The 25,765-nt window shown below is 40.8% G+C and overlaps 1 protein-coding gene and 1 pseudogene across 1 annotated transcript in view; one reads left to right on the top strand and one right to left on the bottom strand.

The window, feature by feature from the left end:
- Positions 1-591: 591 nt before the first annotated feature.
- Positions 592-1,194, bottom strand: LOC116891582 (annotated as a pseudogene).
- Positions 1,195-9,295: 8,101 nt separating this feature from the next.
- Positions 9,296-25,765, top strand: part of LOC116891581 (cytochrome b-c1 complex subunit 2, mitochondrial) — a 26,867-nt gene continuing 10,397 nt past the window's right edge. Inside the window, exons 1-8 of the mRNA XM_032892761.1 lie at positions 9,296-9,427; positions 11,871-11,951; positions 12,054-12,203; positions 14,352-14,416; positions 15,817-15,873; positions 17,724-17,848; positions 19,878-19,975; positions 24,839-24,896. Of these exons, the coding sequence (XP_032748652.1) occupies positions 9,395-9,427; positions 11,871-11,951; positions 12,054-12,203; positions 14,352-14,416; positions 15,817-15,873; positions 17,724-17,848; positions 19,878-19,975; positions 24,839-24,896 (667 nt within the window). The 5' untranslated portion in view covers positions 9,296-9,394. The remainder of the gene's footprint in view (positions 9,428-11,870; positions 11,952-12,053; positions 12,204-14,351; positions 14,417-15,816; positions 15,874-17,723; positions 17,849-19,877; positions 19,976-24,838; positions 24,897-25,765) is intronic.

Here is a 25,765-nt window from a genome sequence, read left to right as displayed (position 1 = left end):
CACACGCACACACACACACACACACACACACACACAGAACGAAAAGCTGAAATCTCTGTAAATTATTGTGCATACTGAAAATGTAAAAACGTTTTCATTAGTTCCCACCAGAAAATTCAGGTTCTGTGTCGTTTTTCAAAGGTGTGGTAAGTGAGTGTGTAAATATGTATATAATACAGTGGAAAATTTGGGCAGTGAGGCTATTTTACTTTCATTTGGGGAAGAAAGGGTTATTTCAGTATTTCTAGCTAAGGTGAAGTATAAAACAGCCCTATCGTAATAGCTCGAATGTGTACGTGGTGTCCTTGTGGGGTGTTAGTCTCCCAAAGCATGCTAGACTTAAGGGCGCTTCAGTACACACTCTTTCATCAATTTTCAAAGAAACATCTGCATAGTAGCTGCTGAATGAGTTAAAATGGATTCTGCACTGATTTGATTGGCTGGTTTTTTGTTTGGGCGTTTTATTTTCTTTCTTTCTTTTCTTTTTTTTTTTTTTTTTTTTTTTTTTTTTTTTTTTGGGGTTGGGGGCCGAACCCAGGGCCTTGAGCTTCCTAGGCAAGCGCTCTACCACTGAGCTAAATCCCCAACCCCTTGGACGTTTTATTTTAACATAACTTTTTTTTTTTGTTAAGAACCATTTTTTATTGGGGGAGGGGTCATTAATCCTTCTTGGCCACTGCCTTCCGCATGGCTGCCAGCACGTTGCTCAGCTCCTCCTGCTTTCTCTTGGTGCGGAGGTGCGTGCCCACCCTCTTCTTGATAAACTTGAGTGCTCGCTTGTCCTTGGACACTTTGAGCAGCTCCATGGCGCGCCTCTCGTAGGGTGCAAAGCCACACACCTCCCGGATCATGTCCCGCATGAACTTGGTGTGCTTGGTCAGGCGCCCGCAGCGCTTGCGTTTTTCGTCACCTTGTGGCCTTTGTTGAGGTCCACCACCATAGGGTAATGCAGGGCCATGGCTGCTGCTCTCTGATGATAACATTTTTATTGATTCTCTGGGACTTTCACATCTTGCACCCTGATCACACTCACTTCCCAGTCCTTCCATGCCTGCATCCCCACCACCGTGACCTTCCCACACCAAAAAGATAAAAATAAGAATTTTTAAGTTTAATCTGTATTGTCTGTATACTCAGTGGGGCATGGCCAAACTCTCAGTGAACAGTCCTTTAAATAGAACTGATTCCTTCCCCTTCCTGGACACTCCTGCCCCCATCTCTAGCCCCCACCCCCACCCCTACTTTCTCATCTGCCCCCATCCCTACACTTCGGCATCCCCATCACACTTTTTAAGAGTCTCCTTCAGTGGCGTCCTATCTAAGCTGTTACTTGGGGGTTGGGGGGTGGGATAGTTGGGGTGAGGATAGGGGTTGTCACTGGAGCCTTCCATGTCCCTCCTTCTCAACTACATCTGCAGTCACCCATATCACAGCACAAGTAGCCTCTTCACAATCAGGGAGAGTATGGCTCCCAAGCCTCCACATGGTTTCTGGTGACAGCACAGACCATAAGCACAACTGCAGGCTGCAGTAGGACCACGGACCAGACATGGCCCTGAGTGGCAGCAGAGGCCTAGACATTACCATGGCCTCGGATGGCAGGGCAGACCACTCAGATCAAAATGGTCCCCAGTGGTGACATGGTCCACACACATCAACATGGGTTCAGGCTACAGAACAAACCATGGCTTGCAGTAGTCACACCACCCACAAGCATCCGGCTGTCGACTTTTGCCTCTCATGCAGTCCATTGGTTTGCTGTCTTGACCTGAGTACTTGCTATATAGATTGCCCAGGCTTGCTGCAAACTCTCTATGTAGCCCAGGCTGATCATGAACTTAGGATCTTCCTACCTCTACCTCCCAAGTGTTACGGTTACAGGTGTTGTGCCAATGTACTCGGTTTGTTAATTCATTTTAGTAAAATCCTCCTTTTCTTCAAGTATTTAGTTGTTCCATTTAGAAGACTCACTAATGCTGTTGTTAACAGAAATGTCAAGGAAAGAAAATAGTAGAAAAATCTATCAAAGAAATCTTCACATCAAAGATTTATAGATATTACAAATCAGATCCTTATTATCATCACAAAGGTTTTACTGTGTGAAGGGTACTATGCTAGACCCTTTGGGGGACATTAATAAGACAATAGCTTTTATCCAAAGACTTAAGTGATAACAATCTAAATGGGGTAATACAATACAGAGTGTAGCATCCCGTATATTCTGTAACTGAATAGCTAGCTATAATTAGAACATTTCACTTAGTGGCAAGAGATGTGTAGTTGGGGCTTCACCTCCCCTGTTGGTAATTCCACGTCTATCCCTATCATATATTTATATATGTTAAGAATAGGTCCTGAGGGGTCATAAAATATATTTTAAATGATATATCACTTCCACAATATCATTTGTTTGATTCTAACATTATAAAATCTGATATTTCAGAAGCAGAAAAACATGGTAAAAAACATAACTGAAGAGGTGGATAAAGGTATGTTGCCAATGTGTATGCGTTGAATTTAGAGTAAATTATTAATTTCCAAGACAAACTGTAAGTAGCAAATGCTACCTCTGGTTGATAGATTCCACATTAAAAGCATGTGTCCCTGGTGAGTACTGTTCACCCTGCATTTCTGTAGCTCCATGGCTTTTCAAAGTCTCTAATTCTTTCTTCCTCAACAAGTCATTATCAACCTCCCCAAAAACTGCAACAATCATCTACTGACAGCTAGTCATACTTCTGAAGCAGTCACTTGACAAGTATCATTTTAAATATATTACAGGATTCTCGCTGGCTTACCCTTCCCTGAAGGAGGAAATACTCTTTCCTTATGATGACTAGAAGTCAGAGCGCCTGCTGTCAGGCTACTCCACCTTCTCTCTCCCCACTCACCTACTTTGGCCAATTGCTCCTGCTTTTAGTATCCATGGGTTACTCGTGTTCTTCTACCTCTAGGGTTCGCACGCTGACTTCCTCAATTCCCCCAATATCAGCTTCAATTAACACCTCCACCTAAGAGGCTACAATACCAACACAACACTGGCATGTAGCTCCCTCTGGGGGTTTCATGGTTCCCGTAGTAAGAATGTATCGCTCAGTACAGACACCACGTCCATCTGAGGTGGGGATATGGCATAATGACATGCTGAGGGCTGCCACATATCGTCTTCTCTCATCATCTCAGGACTTGTCCCAGCAGCTTAGCACTTGGTCCCTGAGTAAATAAGTGAAGAGTAGGAATGCATACTCACACTCAGCCCTGATAATAATTAATTCAGTGTGCATGTGTGTGTGTGTGTGTGTGTATAAGCATTTAGTTTTTTACTGTAGTGAAGAATACATATTTGTCATTTTTATCTCTCCTGATAAGGCTAAGTCTTTCTTACTAACTACTACTGTTAACTGTGAAGTCCCTGAAGTAAAGATCGTAATTCTTACTTTTTCTTTCTAGCTGCAGCTGAACTTGAGTCTTGGTCCTTGGAAGCTTATCCTTCAGGATCTAAGTAATAACTCAAGATCTACTTTAGGGAGATAACAAAGATGTGCACAGATTGAAATAAATGTTTTTCCAAACAAAGACATTTTATTTAGAGACCTTTTATATAACATTTTAGACATTTCCCATTAAATATACTATGTGATAACTTTTTATTGAAGAAACATGTTTTTGTATCGTGCTCCTTCAACCATATATGTATGATTAATTCCTACCTTTGGGCTAGAGCGATGGCTCAGTGGTTAAGAGCACTCGCTGCTCTTGCAGAGGCTGAGAGTTGAATCCCAGCACTACGTCAGGTGACTCACAGCCACCTGAAACTCACAGCCAGGGGCTCTAACACCCACTTCTGGCCTCCAAGCATACCTGCAGACACACAGATTAAATATTTTAATCCTATATTTTAAGCTGCACCTTCTCTCTCCCCACTCTTGGCATATACTATCTTTCTCTGTATTTTACAAATGAAAACATGTATTACATTCCCCAAATGCCCAAATTCCAGCTTTCTAAACAGCATCCAAACAGCCAAGTTGTCAGTCATCGTTTGCTAGAATTAAAAATCAATTTGACGGTGGCTTATTTTCCTTTCCCAACATCCACCAGTATAAACGCACCTGCAGACGTGGCCGTCACTCTAGTATAGTGGCAGATGGTCCACGGTCAGAGTTGTGATGTGCTGCAGTCATTATAGCTCCATCAAAATTAATAAAATTTTGAACTTTGATGCTTTTAACTTTAAACACTGATTTACAGCCCTTTCCTCAAAGAAGGAAAAAAAAAAAAACTTTTGCTGAAGGAACTCCGTCTTTGGAAATGTCTTAAAATTAGAAGTTAAATGCTGCCACAAAGCACCTTTCCCTGTGGCTCGCTGCAGCATAACCGCTGTAGCGGGTCCTATGGAATGCAATGCCGCCGAAGCTCACACAAGGGCTTCCAACAGCCGTCGTGAATATGCTCAGGAAGACAATAAACACAACCTCAGTGAAACTCACCAACAGAAAGACAAAGTCTCAGGTGCTGAAGACAAGATAGAAGAAACGGATAATATGAAAAGACCAAATTATGACTAAGAAGAAGAGAGGAAGGAAAAGAAACCCAGGTCAAAGTTCAGGAAATATTTTCAGCAAAATTATTAAAGAAAAAATTTCCTAAAGAAGAAGGTACCACAGGGCATGGCAGTGCATGCCTTTAATCCTAACACTAAGGAGACAGAGGCAGGCAGGTCTCTGTAAGTTCAAGGCCAGCCTGATCTACGAAGCAAATTCCAGGCAGCCAGGGCTGTTATACAAAGAAATCCTGTCTGAGGGGTCTGAGGGTTATCTGCCAAGGTACAAGAAGCATAGAGAACACCAAATAGATAGGACCAGGAAAAAAAAATCCATACTCCCCACACCACATAATAATCAAACACTAAATATACAGGACAAAGAAAAATATTAAAAGCTACAAGGGTAAAAGGCCAAGTAACATATAAAGACAAACCCATTAGAATAGCATCTGACTTCTAATGGAAACTCTAGCCCAGACTACCATACCCAGCAAAACTTTCAATCACAGTAAATGGAGGAAGAAAATTCCATGATAAAACCAAATCTAAGCAGTATCTATCTACAAGTCCAACTTTATAGAAGGTGCTAGAAGAAACTTCACCCTGAAGGGGTTAACCACACCCAAGAAAACACAGGAATAAATAAATAATCCAAGACCAGCAAATCAAAATGAAGGGCCCACTGTGTAACAACAAAATAACGGGAATCAATAAACACTGCTCATTAATAACTCCCAATATCAGCAGTCTCAATTCCCTAACACACAGACGAACAGACTGAATTCAAAAAACAGGATCTATCCTGCTGCTGCATACAAGGAACATACTTTAACATCAAAGATAGATATCACCACAGGATGAAATGATAGAAAAAGCGACTCCAATCAGATGTAAGTCAGTGTAGCCATTTTAATATCTGACAAAATAGACTTCAACACAAAAACCAATGAGAAGAGACAGGAAAGAACACTTACTCATCAAAGGAAAATCCACTATTTATGCACCAAAAACCAGGGCCCCAAAGTTCATTTTAAAACCCAACTACAACTAAAATCACATACTGACCGTCACAGTGGTGCTCGGTGACTTCAATTCCTGGTTCTCACCAACAGACAGGTCATTCAGGCAAAAACTAATCAGAGAAAGGCTACAGCTAACTGATGTCGTAAACCAAAGGGACCTAGCATATTTATAGAATATTTCACCCAAACACCCAGGAATATACCTTCTTCTCAGCAGCTCATGGAGCTTTCTTCAAAATTGGCTACATACTCGGACATAAAGCAAGTCTCAAGAGACAGAAGAAATTTGAAGTAACACCATAAAACCTCTCTAACCACCGCAGATTAAACAATGGCTATCAACAACAGAAACATCAGAAAGGTTACGAACTCACAGAAACTCAACAACACCCTACTGAATGAAAAATGGGTCAAGAAAGAAAATAACTTTTTTTTTCTTTTTTTCTTTTTTTCTTTTTTTCTTCTTTTTTCGGAGCTGGGGACCGAACCCAGGGCCTTGCGCTTGCTAGGCAAGCGCTCTACCACTGAGCTAAATCCCCAACCCCAATAACTTTTTATAGTTGAATGAAAACAAACATATATATACCCAAACCTGTGGGACACAAGGAAGGCAGTTGGTTCTTAGAGGCAAGTTCACTAGAAATGGAGAAATCTCACATTAACAATGTAATGGCACGTCTGAAAGCTCTAGTACAAAAGTGACACCCAGAAAGAGTAAATAGGACGAAATAATCAAACTCAGGGCTAAAATCAATAAAATAGAAGAATTCAAAGAATCAGTGAAAGGTGCTTGGTCTATAGATCTGGTAGCAAAAAAAGAAAACTGATCTCTTCTTGCAATAGGCATTGAACTTGTCTAATAGTTTAGAATGATCCCAGTAAAACTCTGCCAGAATAGAAGACAAAGGTCTCAAGAGAACTCAACCGTAAAGGTCAGGGTCTTCAAATTCTATCTTGAAACAATTTCAAGGACTCCACTTTTATCTGCAATAAAATGCTGAATTTTATGGCAGAGACCTCCATATATGTTACTGTGTTGTGTCGGCCTCACATTTGGCAAGTGGTGTATCTGTCCAGAAAATGGTGCTCATGCTTTGGAGTTTAAAACTAAATAGGCAAATTTCCAATATTCTAAAGCATGACAAAATTTTTATTTATGTAGCAGATATCATGAAGTATGCCACATTAAAACAGAAATTTTCCCAATTAGGGTATGTGGGTCAGTTTCCTGTACAGATGGTGTTATAAGCTAAGAATAAAGGGGCCTTAATAAATAAGAATAAAGGTCCGTGCTGGCCTGAACTATGGCATGTTGAGGTTCCATTGACTAGAGAGACTCCTCGGGGTACACCAAATTTCAGGGCAGTGGTTACACCATTTAAAAATTTTTAAGCAGCCTAGAACACTTAAAGAAATGTTCCAGGGGCTGGAGAGAAGGCTCAGTGGTTAAGAGCACTGACTGCTCTTCCAGAGGTCCTGAGTTCAAATCCCGGCAACCACATGGTGGCTCACAACCATCTGTAATGGGATCTGATGCCCTCTTCTGGTGTGTTTAAAGACAGCTACAGAGTACTTACATATAATAAATAAATCTAAAAAAAAAAAAAAATGTTCCAAGTCCTTAGTCATCAGAGAAATACAAATCATAACGACCCTGAGATTCTACCTTACACCAGTCAGAATGGCTAAAATCAAAAGCTCAGGTGAATATTGGTGAGGATATGGAGAAAGAGGAACACTCTGCCATTGCTGGTGGGAGTGCAAACTGGTACAACCACTCTGGAAATCAATCTCAGAAAATTGGAACTAGATCTACCTGAAGAGCTAGCAATGCCACTCTTGGACATATACCCAGAAGATGCTTCACCATGTGACAGGGGCACATGCTCCACTATTTTTCATACCAGCCTTATCTGTGATAGCCAGAACCTAGAAACAACCCAGATATCCCACAACAGAAAAATGGATTCAAAAAATGTGGTTCATTTACACAATGGAATACTATTCAGCTATTAAGGATGAGGACATCCTGAGTTTTGCAGGCAAATGGACGGAACTAGAAAATATCCTGAGTGAGGTAACTCAGACCCAAAAGGACATGCATGGTATGTCTCACTAATAAGTCGATATTAGCCAAAAAGTACAGAATACCAAGGATATAATCCACAGAACACAGGAGGAAGGTCGACAAGCCAAAGGGCCCAAGTGAGGATGCCTCAATTCCACTTAAGAGGAAGAAGAAAGCAATCACAGTGTAGGAGGGAGGGACCTGGGTAGGAGAGGGGACAAGGAGAAGGAGGGAACATGGTCAGGGAGTGTGTGTGTGTGTGTGTGTGTGTGTGTGTGTGTGTGTGTGTGTGTACAGGATTGAAGCTCTGAGGGCCAACAGAAAGAATGGAAATAGGCAACCTTGTGAGGTAGGAGATGGGGGGACCTCTGGAATGTACTAGAGACCGGGGAGGTAATAGACTCTCAGGACTAAGAGGGAGGGACCTTAAATGAAATGCCCAACAGTGGGGAGAGGGGACTTGTAGAGTTCACCTCTAGTAGAAAGACCAGAAATCAAGTAAAGGAATGGGGTTGCCATTCCACATTCCTGACCCAGAATTGTTCCTGTCTGGAAGAACTGCAAGGACAAAAATGGAGAAGAGACTGAGAGAAAGGCAGTCCAGTGACAGGCCCAAATTGGGATGCAGCTCAAGGGGAGGCTCCAGATCCTGACACTATTACTGATACTATGGTGTATTTACAGACAGGAGCCTAGCATGGCTGCCCTCGGAGGCAGAACAAGCAGCTGACTGAGACAGAGGCAGATAGTTACACCCAACCATTAGACTGAAGTTGGGGACCCCTTGGCTGAATTAGGGAAAGGCTGGAAGAAGCTGAGGAGGAGGGCGGCCTCATTGGAAGATGAGCAGTCTCAACTAACCCGGCCTCCTGAGATCTCTCAGACACTGAGCCAACCAACCAGGCAGCATACATGAGCTAGTCCGAGGCCCCTACACATAAACTGCATAAAGGACTACCTGGTCTGGCCTCAATGGGAGAAAATGCACCTAACTGTCGAGAAACTTGTGGGGAGGCCGGATGGGGGGGCATCCTCTTGGAGACAGAGGGAAGCAGGAATGGGATGAGGAACTGTGGGAGGGGGGACCGGAAAGGGGGCAACAACTGGACTGTAAAAAACAAGGTAATTTTTAAAAAATCTTAAGCAGTTAGGCGGAAGCAGTGGTTCCCGAATTACTCTCAACAATGTAACACACTAATGATTTGTGACTATGATAAGTCCCTGGTTCTACACACACACACACACACACACACACACACACACACACACACACACGAGCAGTGACGATCTCATTGCGGGCCCACCTATAGGTGTGTCGACCTGTTCGACGAGACACTCGTCCTGCCGGTCTTGGTGAAACTCGGTCACAGAAATTCTCGGTACCACTTTTACTACAGAACAAGTGGCGAGGGATGACCTCCCGGGTATAGGAAGTTCCGACGAGTCTGGGGACTGGCGCGGACTCACGAGCAGGTCCAAGACTAGAGTTGGGCGCGGCTAAGGTGACCGTGACGGCTGCAGACGAAGTTGGGATTACAGGCTGCAAAAAAAGAGCTCAGAAAGGATAACCTAAAAATGCTGCGTGCTCGCAAGACTCATCCGGCCTCCCGGAGCAGTAGAGCACAGCGTGCATAGAAGGCCTCTGGGCCAAGGGGGCGTGGGCAAGCTCGCAGTGCACGCCGGGAAACTTGGTCTTCCGGCACCATCTTGCTTTGCCGTCTGCAGCTTTGACCGTAGGAAAGGGCAACTGCTAGAGCCATGAAGCTCCTCAGCAGGGCCGGGTCCTTCTCGGTGAGCATGGGGCGCGCGCGGGTCAGGGCTGGGGACACTTGTCAGCCACTCAGGGGCTGGCAGCGGAGTGTGCGGCCCTGGCCTCAGGCCTGGGTCTGCCCTTCAGGTTAACCCGGCGGACAAGCGGGCTGCTAGCAAGCTGAGGCCTGGGAGCTCGGCGGGTTCTGTGAGCAGGAAGAGAACTGACTCCCGGAAAGCCGGAGAGAAGGGTGGCCTTGGGAGTGGCGGAGAGTCGGTTCTCAGGAGACTCCTGAAGGTCACTCGAGAACTGGTAGGGAGAAGGCCAACGACACCCGAGCCTCTTACTTTTCCAGCAGAGACCTCTGCTTCTGGGTTTATCCTCGGGCATCAGTTTCCCCAGTGCCTGCGAGTATAATATAATAAATGCACAAATGCGGTGTGATGCTTATCTCAGTGCCCGCACCTTCGTTCCTGATCAGTACTGACTTCCGGCATTCCTTAGCATGCTCTTTTCCCAGTCTCTTAGTTAAAGGCTTCCTCCAAGAGGGGCTCCTGATCTTTCTAAAAGTTTTCTTCCTAGCCCTGAATTATGAAGTTGTCACTTGGTGGTTGGAGGAGGGTGAGGACGTCATGTGTCAGCACGTTATCACTGTGAAATAGTGGTTATCAAGAGATGAGAATAGAAGCATTTACATTTCAGCAAGGTAGCCGGTTACATGTGAAGCTTTTTGTTCGTAACAATCTTTTGAGAAGGTGCTTCTAGAATTTAGAGGTCAGCGGTGCAGCTAGACCGTCCAACCATACAGCCCTACCGCACAGAATTACAATGCCGGAATGCCAGTTGTGCTATGTTGAGAGACCACTAGACAGTGATGCACCAGGCCTGGGCATGGTGTTTCCTTGTGCCTAGACAAACCAATTGCTAACAGTCCTTCGAGAGCAGGACTTAACTTTCTTTCTTTTTTTTTTGGTTCTTTTTTTCGGAGCTGGGGACCGAACCCAGGGCCTTGCGCTTCCTAGGCAAGCACTCTACCACTGAGCTAAATCCCTAACCCCAGGACTTAACTTTCTATGAGAATAAGTTGAGGTGTGTGTTATTAAAACAAAGTAGAAATTGTAGGACAATTGAGAGCTATGTTTCCTGAAAGAACACCCCAACCCCGGGGACCTCCAAAAAGCAGAAATTCTTAAATATCACTACCCAAAAGCACCTAAATCTTGCTTGGCAATGAACTGTGGGTTATTCATATGTGGACTGTTATACTTGAATGTTACGGAATTACCTCTTGGGTGTTCACAGCTAAAAATCACAAGTGCCTGCATGCACCTTATACAGCAAACTGAAATGGTAATGTCAAAGAGTTAAATTCATAATTTAAAAGCAGGGCTGAAGGAAAGTAGTAATTCTACAAACAAGTGGAAACCAGCAGTCAGACTAGCCCAGCACCAATGACTTAGTGTTGAGTATCCAGCCGTCTGGGCAGTGCAGAGTAGGAGCATTATAGAACTTTACAGACACATTTGGCAACAAACAGCAGCATGTTTTATTGGCTCTTAGCATCTTGAAAATGTATTTGTTTGCATGCTCATTAGTAGCCCTGTGAACCCTAGACATGATTGGAATACTGTAATAGCTTTATACCATTGTGTATAATTTCTAAGTGTATGTGTGTGTGTGTGTGTGTGAGAGAGAGAGAGAGAGAGAGAGAGAGAGAGAGAGAGAGAGTCAAGCGCATTTAGATCCACCGTCCAAGTTATTACATATTATACTGAGAATTTGCTGTTGGTTTTAGGGCTGTGTAGATATTTGCCTGATGGAGCTAAGATGCTTTCTTGGCTGACTATGCCTAGTGGAGCACATGAAAGAATGAAGCTATAGTGCAGATGTTAGGGGCATCCAGGAAAGATCCTTGAAGTAATCGAGGAGACGACGGTGGAAATAAAGGAAAGGACTGACATATGGAGGAAGCAGGAAGCCAAAGTCTGTTTTGAAGTGTTAACAGTCCAACTGTCCAGAAACTTTGAAAACGTCACCACCAGAAGGAACACTTGGCATTTTAATAAAACAATTGAAAGGCAAAAAAAAATACGTATTTTTTAACACTATTCATAGAGAACTCATTATTGTGTGGAAATCACAAATTGGTAAAAGTTTAAGAATGCTTCAGGCCAGGCATGGTAGTATAAACCTGTATTCCCAGAGGAATTTAAGGTCACCGTGGGCAACATTGCAAACTATTTTTTCAAAAAAGAAAGGGAGAAAATAAAATAACTATCTACAGGAAAAAATGGCTTGGGTAGACTAATAAATTTATTAACGAGTTACCCATCAGAACTTCCATGAAGATAGAGAGTTACTTGAAATCACTGTGTGGAGTGGCAGTGTTGATGCCTTGCTTTTACATGTGATGAACTGTTCTTATGAATGCATCATAACCTGACTGTCGGGGTTTTTTTGTTTTTGTTTTGTTTTGTTTCTTAGAGATTTTATTCCCTCAAAGTTGCCCCAAAGCTTAAAACTTCAGCCCCTGGAGGAGTGCCTCTGCAGCCTCAGGATCTTGAGGTTAGTCCCACTAAGCGGCTCAGTGGAGCCCACATCCGATTTACTTAAACTCCTTGATTAAAGACAGGCACTGGTCACATCTCTATTCTGTCTTAACTGCAGTTTACCAAATTACCAAATGGTTTGGTGATTGCTTCTCTGGAAAACTATGCTCCACTATCAAGAATTGGCTTATTCATTAAAGCAGGCAGTAGATATGAGAACTCCAACTACTTGGGAACCTCTCATTTACTACGTCTTGCATCTACTTTGGTAAGTGTCTTTATTATGTGAGTGTTTGGAAATGATGTGTGTGATCTTGGGCCTGTAGAGAACACAGAACATAAGGGGCTGAGGCAATGACTTAGTAAAGCCTTGCTCTGCAAGCCTTATACTTCACCTCAAGTATTAGCACAGCCAGTGGTTCTAGCACTGGGGAGGCAGAGGCAGGCAGATCTCTGAGTTCCATGCCAGTTTGGTCTTCAGAACAATTCTAGGACAGCCAGAGCTACAGAAAAACCTGTCTGGAAAAAAAACAATACCCATGTAAAGAGACCAGTCATAGCCATGCATACCTGTACCCTTAACAGACATAGGCAGCTCCTATAAGGTTGCCAAAGTACTAGCAAGGTCCAAAAAGCTGGCTTCAGGTTCCATGAGAGAAGGCCCCATCTCAAGAGAAAGCTTCAGAAAACACATCACAGTTCCTCTGGTCTATTATGAGCATGAGGGGGGAGGGGGGACAACACACATAAAAGGCATTGAGGTTCACACCTGTGACCCAAACACTTGGACGGTAGAGACAAGAGGATCAAGCCTGGACTACACAAAACTTTATCTTAATGAAACAGCAAAATCTTGAAAGCAGTGTCCCTGTATTTCTTTCCTTAAATTACTATGTCATATTTACACAAACTGGGTGACTCACAGTAAAGAAATGTATCTTCTTACAGTTTTCAAGGCTTAAAAGCCAAGGTTTTATGTTAAGTCAGGGCATCAGCAGAGCCATGCCTTCCATAGGGAAGAACCCTTCTTGCCTCTCTCTTCCTAGCGTATGGTGTTTATTGATAATTCTTTATATTCCTCAGCTTAAAGATGTATCACTCCAATGCCTGCTTCTTTTGTCTCTTAGCTGACTTTCTGTCTGTCCTTGTGTCTAGATGTCTTCTTCTGAGGACAGCTATCATAATGGATTAAGAGCTCCTGTTAATCCAATATGATTTGTCCTTATCATTTACAAAGGCCCTGTTCCTAATAAGATCACATTTTCAGATATGAATTGTGAAGGGCTGCTGTTTAACCCTGTAAAATCTCATAAAATGAGAAACCACAGGATATTGGTCACAGACAATTGTTATTATCCAACTGGATATTGGTATTAAAACACAAGAAACCAGTAGAGGAGATATGACTTTTTTTTTTTAATAGAAAGTGCCAAAAATTGAAAAAAAAATAGTAATTTTTCCATATACAAATGTCTTTCTGACTCTTTCTCCTTTGAGATTATATTTCTCCCCTTTCCTCCCTCCAAATACTCCCATGTACCCTCCCTCCTTCAAATTCATGCCCGTTTTTCATTAATTGTTACTATATACATATACAGACATGTATATACATATATATTCTTAAATATAGCCTACTCAGTCCGTTTGCTACTTGTATGCATGCTTTTGGGGCTGAGCATTTGTCACTGGACAACCAGTTGTACTCTTCCACAGGGAGGACTTTCTGTCCCACTCCCAGCTTTCCTCAGTTGCCTGTAATTCTTTGTGAAGGGTTGAGGCTTCATGGACTTTCCCCCTCTTTCACATGGCCATTGGTGTTGTCCTTGTTGAATACATCTACAAAATACTCCTGCCCCTAAGACTCAGGAAATATTGTAGTAGAGGGGATGGAAGAAATGTAAGAGTCAGGGAATCAGGGAGTTTGCTGTGAGATGCGTCTCCTAGTAACGCCAGAAGCTACACCCATAAAGTCTCTCCCATACATAAGTCTCTTTAGAATGGAAAAGTCTAAGTAAGCTTATATTTGCTAGTGGAATTTTTTACACAACTGTATTTCAAATTAAAATCTAAGCCTGGTGTGATGGCATATGGCTTGTAATTGCAGTACTCAGGGAAGCTGAGGCAGGAAAGTTCATTCTAGCATTCGAGATAAACCTGACCTGCTTAAAAGTTATAGGGCAACCTGGACTATGTAAGGAGACTTTGTCTCAGAAAAACAAAATTACAGTATATATGTATGTGAACATACATGCAATGCGTTTTGTTGAATCTCATAATTCTTATTAAAACGTGCCTGCTAGTTAGGACCTACCTAGTAAAGTTCTGTTAGGATCTGCAAATAACACGTAAGACAGTAGATTTTGATATAGTGTGATGTGTGGCAGAACTATTAACAAAGCATTCTTTCTTTTCCAAGACTACCAAAGGAGCTTCATCTTTCAAGATCACCCGTGGAATTGAAGCAGTTGGTGGTAAATTAAGGTGTGTTGGATAATAATAAGAAATAGGGCTGGAGAGATGGCTCGGGAGTTAAAAGGCACATTGTTCTTGCAGACAAACTGAGTTGGGTCTCCAGCAGTCATATCCCATGTCAGACAGATCACAACTACTGTAACTTCTAGTTCCAGGAATCCAACACCTTCTGGCCCTTGCAGTCAGCTACTTGCATGTGCACATAACCCCTGCACAGACACACACTTATACATATAGTTAAAAATAAAATCTTTGTGGGTAGAGGAAGCTGGGCATGATGGCATATGCGTTTAATCACAGCACTTGGGAGGTAGACAATCTCAGTAGGCCAGCCATGTCTTCATGATGAGACCCCGTCTCAAAGTGTGTGGAGGAATACAAATATTCAATTATAGGATGACTCCTCGTTGTTGACAAAGGGATTAAAGACTTCATAAACAGAAAGGGGGAAAGGTGATAAATGCGAAACATGGCTGTGCATATAGTAGGTAGATGGATGTGACTGACTGGGAGTAGGCATTTATAGTGTGTACAGTATGCAAAAGATTTCTGATTGGGAAAAGTAAAAACCATAAACCAGAGTCGTGGGAGTAGAAGAACAGGGGACAAAAGGTAGAAAAAGGCTATTCCCCAAAGAGGAAACCAGAAACGGTATTAGCGGTGTGGTACTATGATACCACCATAAACTGTGTTTATTTTTTTAAAGACTAAAAGTCCAGTTCAAAGAAATGGATAAAGAATAGTAGCCTTGATCTTTTCTTTTTTTATTATTTTATTATTTTCTTTTTTATCAAGAACAAATGGTTCACTTCCTAACTACACAGAAGTTAAGAAGTGAAATTAGCTTGTGTATCTGTATAGTTTAAAGACAATATACTAGGGTTATGGTTTGTGGAGTTGGGGAGAACAAGGGAATTGGTATCAAAAGACTACAAAGGAATCTTGAGTATTTTCCCTTTTGTTTTTCATTGTAAAATATGTGGAACATAAAATTGGCCACTTTAAATGTGTGTATAGGGTTCCCGGCATTGACATTTGATCATCATTACCTCTGCCCACCTCTGAGATGTCACTGTTGTGCTCAACTGAAACTCTCCCAATAAGCTGTGACCTTCTGTCCCCTTCGCCCTTGGCCACCATCCTGTTTTGTCTGATTTTGACAGTACTTGTGTTGAAATGTTAACTTTACATTTTGCTGTCATTTTGTTCTTTGTATGAATAAACCATACAAACTATGTTCGTTAGTAACTTACTTAACATAAGGTCCTTGAAGTTCATCCATGAGTCAAAATTTGATTATTTTTAAGGTGGATTTATTTGCCATTTTTTAAAAAAATACTTTAAATCTTTAGCTGAATATATAGTATTTTCTGATTCAGATAATTCACTGTAACTTATTTTCAATTCAGTGTGACTGCAACAAGGGAAAACATGGCATACACTGTAGAAGGCATTCGGGATGATATGTAAGTACACATATAATATCTGCTTTTATGGGATACTAGGGACAGATAGTGCAAATAAAATCTACTATTATATTAAATTAAAAAATTCAGTTAAAAAGGACGTAGGACCAGAGAGACAGTTTAGTGAATGATTAAGAGTGCATACTGCTCTTGCAGTGAACCAAAATTTGGATCCTAACATCCACATCTGGAGACTCACAACTGCATGTAACTCCAGTTGCAGGGAATCCAATGCCCTCTTTTGGCTTCCACGGGTCCTCGACTCAAGTTTTTAAACCTATACAGAGGCATAGGTACATAATAAAACTTACTTAAATCTAAAGAAAAAATTTAATAAAAATAGAAATATAATGTGCTTTTTTTTAAAAAAATACAAATTTTGGGGTGGAGGGAAGGTATAAGATGTGAAACAGTCAGAGAGCAGACCAGGAAGGGGATAAAGACAGAACTGTAAAAAAAAAGACGAAAGAATTAAAACATACACACTCTCTCTCTCTCTCACACACACACACACACACACACACAAGTCATAAAATAAATACAAATTTTGTATTAAAGAAGGTGACCTAGACTCAGAAAGACAAAGCCATATTCTCTTAGCAAGTCCTAGCCTTTAATGTTTGTGTATGTATATAGGAGCGCATGGGTGTAGTCCAGTTCCCTGGAAAGGGAACTGCAAGGTGTTGCAGAAGGCAGGGAGGAGAGTAAAACACCTGAGATGTGAGAGGAGAAAGGAAGCGCCTAGCTGTAGAAAAGTACAAGTGGAAGGGGACAAAAGAACAGAGAGGATGGGTGGAGGAGTATCAATAAAAATGGGCTTAAAAATGCCACGAAGAAACCTAACACTTTGCTAGTTTAAATTTTAAAACAAAGACTAAGCTATACTCAGTTAACTTCGTTACTGTGACCTTAGACTTTTACTTTGGAATATTATTTACAAATCTAGTGTTAATTAGGCTCCTAACCACTAATCAGTTTATAGTTTAATACCTTAAATGTTATTTAACATTTTGTTCTGGTCCTGGAGATCACCTAGAGCAGTAGTTCTCAACCTGTGGGCCACAACTCCCCTGGGAGTCAAACGGGTTGCCTAAGACCATTGGAAACACAGATAACTTACTTTATGATTCTCTTTTTAAAAGAGAGAGAAAGAACAGAAAGTTGGGTGGGAAAAACATGAGGAAAGCATTTGTATAAAAATTGTTTTTCAATCAAAAAAATTAACTAAAAAAAACACATCCAGGGGCTGGAAAGATGGCTCAGTGGTTAAGAGCACTGATGTTCTTCCAGAGGTCTTGAGTTCAATTCCCAGCAAACACATGGTGGCTCACAACCATCTGTAACGAGATCTGATGCCCTCTTCTGGTGTGTCTGTAGACAGTTACAGTGTACTCAGATAAATAAAATTAACAATTTTTTTTAAAGCACATTAAACATACTCCATAATTAAGATAACTTTTTTGCATTGATATTTGTAATGTTTGATTATATTACAATTTACATTGATAGTACATTATGATTTACAGTAGCAAGATTACAGTTATGAAATGGCAACAAAAATAATTTTATGGTTGGAGGTCACCACAACATGAGGAACCATGTTAAAGGGTTGCAGCATTAGGAAAGTTGAGAACCCCTGACCTAGAGCCTTGTGGCGTGCCAAGCAAGTATTCTATCCTTGAACTCCCACCCAAATCCTTGGTTTTTCAAGACAAGGTATTATTTCATAGCTCAGGCTAGCCTAGAAGAAAAAGTCCTGCAGCCTCCACCTACCAGATGTCGGATTAAAAGTCTGTGTCATAACACCAACATAAGTTTGTGACCTGTACGCCTTCACTGGTTTTCTGTAGTGAAATCCTGATGGAGTTCCTGCTCAATGTCACAACAGCACCAGAATTTCGCCGCTGGGAAGTTGCTGCCCTTCAGTCTCAGCTAAAGATTGACAAAGCTGTTGCCTTTCAGAACCCACAGACTCGTAAGTACATTTGCAGGTTCCATTCCATTGTTTCCAAGATACCGGTTTTGAGAAGATCCAGTTTGTAAAGAAAATCTTAGGTGGACTTGAAAGTATCTCCCAAAGTGTGCCTTGTTATTTAAGAATCTTGTTTGTTTTGTTGTTTTCCACATTGGATAGCGGGCAGATTGACAGTAGATTATACATGCTGTCTTTTCTTCACTGTGTTGGTTTTGTTTCTGTTTTGCTTAGAGCAAACCCAGCAGCAGTTGACTCTTCTGCTGCTACGTGACAGCTTACTGTTGCTGTTGTCACCACCCCCAACAGGGTCCTTCCAGAGACCATCCCACATTTCATCTTTTGCTGGTTCATTAGGTTACTATTTTTGTCAGAGTGTATGTTCTATTTCTTGCGTTTTATTTGTTTTTAAAGAGAAAAAGAACAGAAAGTTGAGTAGGAAAAACATGAATAAAATATATTGTGTAAAATTGTTTTTCAATGAAAATTTTAAGAAAAAAACATAGTTCTTAAAATAACTTTTTGGCTTTGATATCTGTAGTGTTTGATTATATATTCTTAACAGATATAGCTGGCAAACCAAATCTGTAAACAAACACTGCTGGCCTTTAGACATTGCACAGCTCTGGGAGGAGCAGAACTGAGAGGTGGACCAGAATAGGAGCCAGCTGGAGTGTTATGAGTGGCACTGGGGACCAAGTGCAGGACTCTCAAGAAAGAACCTGTGTGAGATTTAGTGAGAGGTTTGTGTGGCTAATATGTCATGGTGATGCTTGTGCCACAGAGGAATGTGATCAAACAGCAAAGTTCTAGGAAAGGTAAGGAAGTTGTCCAGTCTGGCTGCTTCTCACCGTCAGGGTTCCCTCTTTGTCTCTCTCTGAGCAGACGCGTCCCATTGTGTCTCCTGGCTTTCACACCCACCCCTTGCATTACTAATTTAGTCCAACTTCCCGACTCCTTGCCAGTGACCCTTCTGCTTTGAAAACCAAATGAACATCTTTTAAAACAATTTGTGAGTTAGAGTCTAAAACTCTTCTCTAGCCTTTTAGGTTTCATCTGACCCCATCCTCCTCCTCTTGGTTTTTGTCATAATTATTTATATGCAAAAATAATGCTTATTAACGGGAACCATGTATGTTTTGATACTTGTTTACATTTGTAATGTTTAACTTAGGTTGAACATACCCATCTATCTCGTTAAACGTTTTTCATTTCTTAACAGTAAAGACTGTTGAAAGCCTTTCTTCCTAGCTGTTCTCTGCTCCTGCATCTTCTCTTTCCATCACTGACTCTCCCACCCCACCTGACCCAAGTCAGACTCTGCTTTGTCTGTTTCCTCTGCATTTTATACTATTCACAAATTAGTCACTGGGAATTATTGTAGAACACTTTTCCATGATTTTCTTTCTTTTATTCTCTTTCTTTTTCTGCTGTCGTTCCATGTGCCCAGCTGCACACTTCACTGCTAACATTGTACTCATAACAATTTTATTTCATAATTTTTCCAAACCTCAACATTTTGAGAGTAGCCATTGTATCTGACGCCTCTCCATGTTTCTAGCAACTAGCACAGTGCTTGGTGTCAAGAGGTGTACCCAAATAATGAACAGATATAGGGGATACAGTTCCAGAGAAGGCACAGAACCCAGAAGGCAGGGACAGCCATGACAGGGCACCAGGAAAGAGTAATTCCAGGTCGGTGGTAAGTAGCTTTTTATTCCCAATAACTGGTGATTAATTAAGCTTGCTGCTTTCATAGCTCCCTGTGTCCTGGCAACTCTCTCATTACCCAGGGAGGGAACCTGGAAATAAAGTCAGATTCAGATTAAATAGATTATTCTTGTTTTACAAAGACAACTGCTTTCTTTCTCTGTGTATTCCTCAGGCACAACTTTAAAAGTTGCTAGAAGTTACATGGTAGCAAATTTCAAGTCTCTGGAAACTTCAGTCTCAAATCTTTATAGGCTTGTTGCTGACTTTTAAAAATGAGGTAGCCATCCATACATTTGAGCACCTGTTGTTTATCTTTCAGGTATCATTGAGAACCTACATGATGTTGCCTACAAGAATGCCTTGGCTAATCCCTTGTACTGTCCTGACTATAGGATGGGGAAGATAACATCAGAGGAAGTAAGTTCCATCAAAGGGAGGATGGGGCTATATTATGGTGCTCACTCCTGACCACCAGACCACATTATATTAAACATGCTGTTTCAGGATGTTTGTTGGGTTTCGTATTAACTCCTAATCTTAAGAAATCCATTCTACTTTTTTCTTCCCTGTGTACTTGTTTTTTTACTTCTTTTTGAACAATGTTTTTTAAAAATATCTTAACTAAAAAGTTTCTATGAACAACACCGTCCTAAAATGAAAATCTAAAACAAGCAAAATGAAGAAGAGATTGTTTTGTGGGTCTGGAGAGGTGGCTAAATGTGTAAGAGCTCCTGCTGCAGAAACATGAGAACCTGAGTTTCACATGCATGTAATCACAGCCAAGAGTCAACATGGACCTAACCCTGCTGCTGTGAGCAGACACAGGAGAATCACCAGGCTTGCTGACTGCCAACCTAGTCCAGATTCAGTAAGAGACCTTGTCTCTAAGGAATAAGACAGTGAGTGATAGAGCAGGACACCTGATGTACATCCTCCTCTGATCTGTGTACATGTACATACACCAAACGCACACATGCATGCATGTACACTGAATATGCAGGGAGAAGACCTAGACGCAAACACTAGCTTACATGCCAAAAGGCACTCAGTGTTAATACCTGCTGTATTTTCTTCTATAGCCTTTTCTGTGTATATGTGTATTTTTTAAATAATTTAATGGTTAAATAGCATAGTAAAGTATTTTATAGTTATAAAATGTAATGCCTCTGATGACATGTATGAAATAGACCTCACTTCCCATTCAAGTCTTTACCCCAGCATTGTTCATTTACCTTTTCTAGCATACCAGCCTCCCTGGGCTAGCAGGTCAGATTTATCACATGTCACAGACAAGGGTATGCCTTAGAACTTTGTTTCTAAAGCAAAAAACATTGACTATTGGAGCTGAAGAGCTGACTCAAAGGTTATAAGCACTAGCGGACTCAGGTTTGATTCCTAACACCCACACGGTAACTCACAACTGTGTGTAACTCCAGGGAATCCTGTGCCCTTTTCTGCAGCATTAAGCATGCAAATGGTGCACAGATAAGCATGCTGTAAGTGAGGTAGGTGGATATAATCTTATTGCCGACTTCTACTGCCTAGTCCTCCCTAATTTTTTATCAGAAAAGTTTAGGGTCTGGAGAGATGAGATAATAGGTAAAGGCTTGTCACACAAGACCAGTGACCTGAGTTCAGTCCCCAGGACTAGATAAAGGTAGAAAGAACTGAGTTCACAGAGCTTTCTGACTCTCCTAAACACAAAGAAAATTTTGGAATTATCAATCCTTTCTAGGTATTGACTCAAGTATTGTTTCTTATTTCAAGTCTGTGATTAGAAAACTATATAATCTTCTTGTTTGACCTACCAGTCTATAATTTAGTGTCTATTACTCTGTGGTACTTATTCAGAAATCATAGTTCATAAAGCTGGTATAGTGGGTCAGACTTATAATCCCAACACTTGTATTGCTGAGGTAGGGGGATTGCCTCAAGTTTGAGGCTAGTCTAAGAAGCCAAGTGAAGATTTTTCTGGGCAAGAAGAATCATATTTCATGTCACAGGACTGGAATTGGCAACACTTTATATGACTATCTTCCAGTGAGTTTTGAAATTATTTTAGAAGTCAGATTCCCCTTGGTGAAGAATTGTCATATAGGTATCTAAAGAATGCTACAAGAAAACTCGGCTCTCAAGGATATCCTGTCAGAATTGCTATATAATTGTAAAAAATTAGAAGCAAGTTAATATCCAGCATTAGGTGATTACTTATGTAAGCTCCCTATTTTAGGATGACATGCTGTTTACTCATTCAGAAATGTTAACGGAGGGCTAGTGAGACAACTGACAGGTAAAAGGTCTTGCCACACAAATCCAGTGACCTTAGTTTGGTCCCATATCCCACCATAAATGAAGAGAACCAACTCCCCAAAGTTATTTTTTGACCTCCATACATTCATCATGGCTCAGTCGTACCTGGACTCACATACACCATAATCATTAATGCAATTAATTTTTTAGAAAAGAAGCAAAAGTATTAACAAATATATGAACATTCCATAGTATATTGTAAATAAAGGCAATTTATGAATCAGTATAATCCAAAAATTCCCATTTAAGACAAAAACTATTGTTGGCAGTAATAGGATGCTAACTATGATAAAAAGCTAACTATGATAAACTCGATGCTTTCAAAGATCATTAATGTTTTGGTTTGTTCTCTTTTTTTTTTCTTTTTTTTTTTTTTTTTTTTTTCTTTTTTTTTCCTTTTTAGATTTATTATATTTATATGAGTACACTGTAGCTGTCTTCAGACACTCCAGAAGAGGGCATCGGATCCCATTACAGATGGTTGTGAGCCACCATGTGGTTGCTGGGAATTGAACTCAGGACCTCTTGAAGAGGTGTCAGTGCTCTTAGCTGCTGAGCCATTTCTCAAACCCCTGTTTGTTCTTTTTTTTTTTTTTTTTTTTTTTTTTCCCGGCTGGGGACCGAACCCAGGGCCTTGCGCTTGCTAGGCAAGTGCTCTACCACTGAGCTAAATCCCCAACCCTGTTTGTTCATTTTTTAATGTGTTCTTAGGCTAAGGGAAGGATAAGGAAATTAGGGTGGTACACTTAGCAACTCGGCTTCAGTAGAAAAACATCCATAGAAAGTTGTTTGGCTGTCTACGACAAACTCCACAGATGTCTACCAATCTTTTAGGTCATAGCTTCTTGATTAGAGAGGTGAAAGTTCAGCCAATGTTTCTTATCAGTATCATTTCAGTCACTCTCTGTTCCCCTCTAGTACACAATGTGCCTCTATGATGTAGAACAGTGTATCTCTACTTATAAATGAGTACATATCCACTTTACCTATAAAATAAAGGATTTTCCCTGCCTCCAGAAGAAATTTCAACCCCTTGAAGGTAGTATTCATTACTCATCCTCAGATTCTAGTCTTGCCTTTTGTCTGCTTAGCCTAAGGTAGTTATGTAAACCAAGATTCCCAAGCCTCACTGAGTGTTAGTAGCCATGTGTGGCTGGTTGGATACATAAGGAATGGGGTTTTTTTTTTTCTCTGTATGATAAGCCTGACTGACCTCAGACTCACAGTCTTCTGCATTGCCCTCCTGTGTGCCAGGATCACAGAGGTGTACTCCAACTGCATAAAACTTGACTGGTTTTAAAGATTCTAAGATTCCACCTGGAATTGACTTAATACATCTGTACTCTGAGTATCAGAAACAGTGGGAATTAAAGGACAGCGATGATATTTTTGTATTTACACTCTCTTAGACAGTTCTGTAATCTACATTGGAAACTATTGGTAACTTTACCATTATGATAATGACATTCTTCATAAAAAAGCAACTTAGAAGAGGAAGAAGGTTTATTTGGCTCAGAGTGTGAAGATACTGTCTGTCTTGGCAGTAGGGCCTGACTGGGGTGTGAGGCAGCTGGTTACTTTGCATCTGCAGTCAGGAAACGGTGAAGTTTGGTGCTCCACTAGCTTTCTTCTTTCTATTCGGTCCTGGGTCCCAGCCCATGGATGCTACCACCCACATTTAAGATGGGTCTTTCCATCTATTTGATAATCTGGGTGAACTATCACAGGAACCCTGGTATTAACTGACCTGATAGCAAGTAAAGTTTCAGACAAATTGGTTTCAAAAATGGGTAGGATAGACCTACCTCAAAAAAAGAAAGAAAAGGAAGGAAGGAAAAAGAAACGAGGGGAAATGGGTAGGAGTAGTGTAGTTATAGAAGTCTGTCATAGAGTGTTTATAGTGTTGTATGATTACCTGTATCAAGATACAGTAAATAACATATACTGTTTTAAACCACATTATAATACTAAGGGCATAAACTTAGTCTCATTCTTGATTTCAAACCAGTGTATACTCTTAATTTGTTTTTATTCAATTTTTAATATTTTCCATTTTCATGTTTGTGATATGATATATATTTGTATTTTTTACATGTCTGTGGAGGTGCATATGTGCATGCAGAGGGAGGTTCAAGACTGAAGTCAGGAATCCTCCTTGATCACTTTTCACCTTATTTATTGAGTGAGACAGGGTCTTTTACTCAGACACAGAGCTCTAGGAATCCGTCTCTGCCACCATTTGGCATTTCCATGGGTTCTGGGTTCCAAGCTTTGGTTTTGATACTTGCATGGCAAGTGCTTTAATCACTTTCTCTGGCCATTCATTCAATTTAATTGAGATACCACCTCAATTGAGACTGAGATAATTCTTAGTTAGGCTTTTACTGCTGTAAACAGACACTATGACCAATGAAAGTCTTATAAAGGATAACATGTAATTGGGGCTGGCTTACAGGTTCAGAGGTTCAGTCCTTTATCATCAAGGTGGGAGCTTAGCAGCTTCCAGGCAGGCATGGTGCAGGAGTAGCTGAGAGTTCTACATCTTCATCTGAAGGCTGTTAGCAGAATACTGATTTCCAGCCAGCTAGGATGAGTGTATTATAGTCCACACCTGCAGGGCCACACCTACTTCAACAAGGCCACACCTACTGGGGCCACACCCTCTAATAGTGCCACTCCCTGGGCTGAGCATATTTGAACCATCACAAGTTCTTATACTGTTCAGCCTGTTTAAATTCAGAGGTTTCATTAGTTTTCATCACAGTTGTAGAACCATGAGGCCATAAGGTCTGTTCTTTTAGGCCATAGTTTTTAGTATAAAATCATAGTGTGATGAACAGTAGCTAATCCTTCATAGTCCATTATGTTATAACATTCAAACCTGGGACTGTGTTTCCTGCCATACTGCACTGTCTCTAGCCTTTTGTATTTATGCTAATATGACCTAATAGTTCCTCTTTACTTCCTCAGTTACATTACTTTGTTCAGAATCACTTCACAAGTGCAAGAATGGCTTTGGTTGGACTTGGTAAGTCTGAGATTGCCTGCATGTCAGTTTGCTCCCAAGAGCAACCCCTTAAACTGTGTGACATATACATAGGACTGAACGTTTTGAAAACTCTAGTAGGACAGTATATGATAGGATTTTAATTGCTAGTTGTTTGGGAAACAAAGTCTTGATAATGTTTACAAAATTTATAAGCAAAGAGCATCACTAATAACAGAAACTTTAATCTGCGAGATTGGCAGAAATTAAAGGGTTGGTTCTTCCCAGTATTACCTAGGATTTGGAGAAATGTACATTGTCAAAAATTGCTGGCATGCCGGGCGTGGTGGCTTATCTCTTTAATTCCAGCACTCCAGAAGCAGGTAGACCTCTCCAAGTTTAAGGCCAGCCTAGTCTACATAGTGAGTTCTAGACCAACCAGAGCTACATAGTGAGACTCTGTCTTAAAAAGAAAAAGAATTATTGGTGGGAGTATAAGTTGACAGCTTTTGAATATATCTGTTAAAGGTTCTTTATTTTAGATACTATATAGCCACTTATCAAGTGTGTAAATTACAGATGTATTACATGGTTTGTCTTTTTACTCTTAATTGCCCTTAATTGTACAGTGCAAGATTCCAACAGCTATTAAAAACATGCTAATGTCTATTAAAAAGATATTAGTTGAATAAATAATGTATTCATAGAGTAAGATATTTTATAACCATTTCTAACTACTTAGATACAAAATATGGAAGACAATTTAGAAACATTAAAGACAATAATAGCACTTTTAAAAATAGGGTCTTAGGATGTAACTGAGTAGTAAAAACGTAGATTCAGCCTCTGGCACCACAAAAGGTAGTGGTGGTGCATGCCTTTAATCCTAGCACTCAGGAAGCAGGGGCATG

The sequence above is a fragment of the Rattus rattus genome, chromosome 2 (genome assembly GCF_011064425.1).
Source record: "Rattus rattus isolate New Zealand chromosome 2, Rrattus_CSIRO_v1, whole genome shotgun sequence".
NCBI classification, from domain to species: domain Eukaryota; kingdom Metazoa; phylum Chordata; class Mammalia; order Rodentia; family Muridae; genus Rattus; species Rattus rattus.
This window is presented reverse-complemented; position numbering and strand designations above follow the sequence as displayed.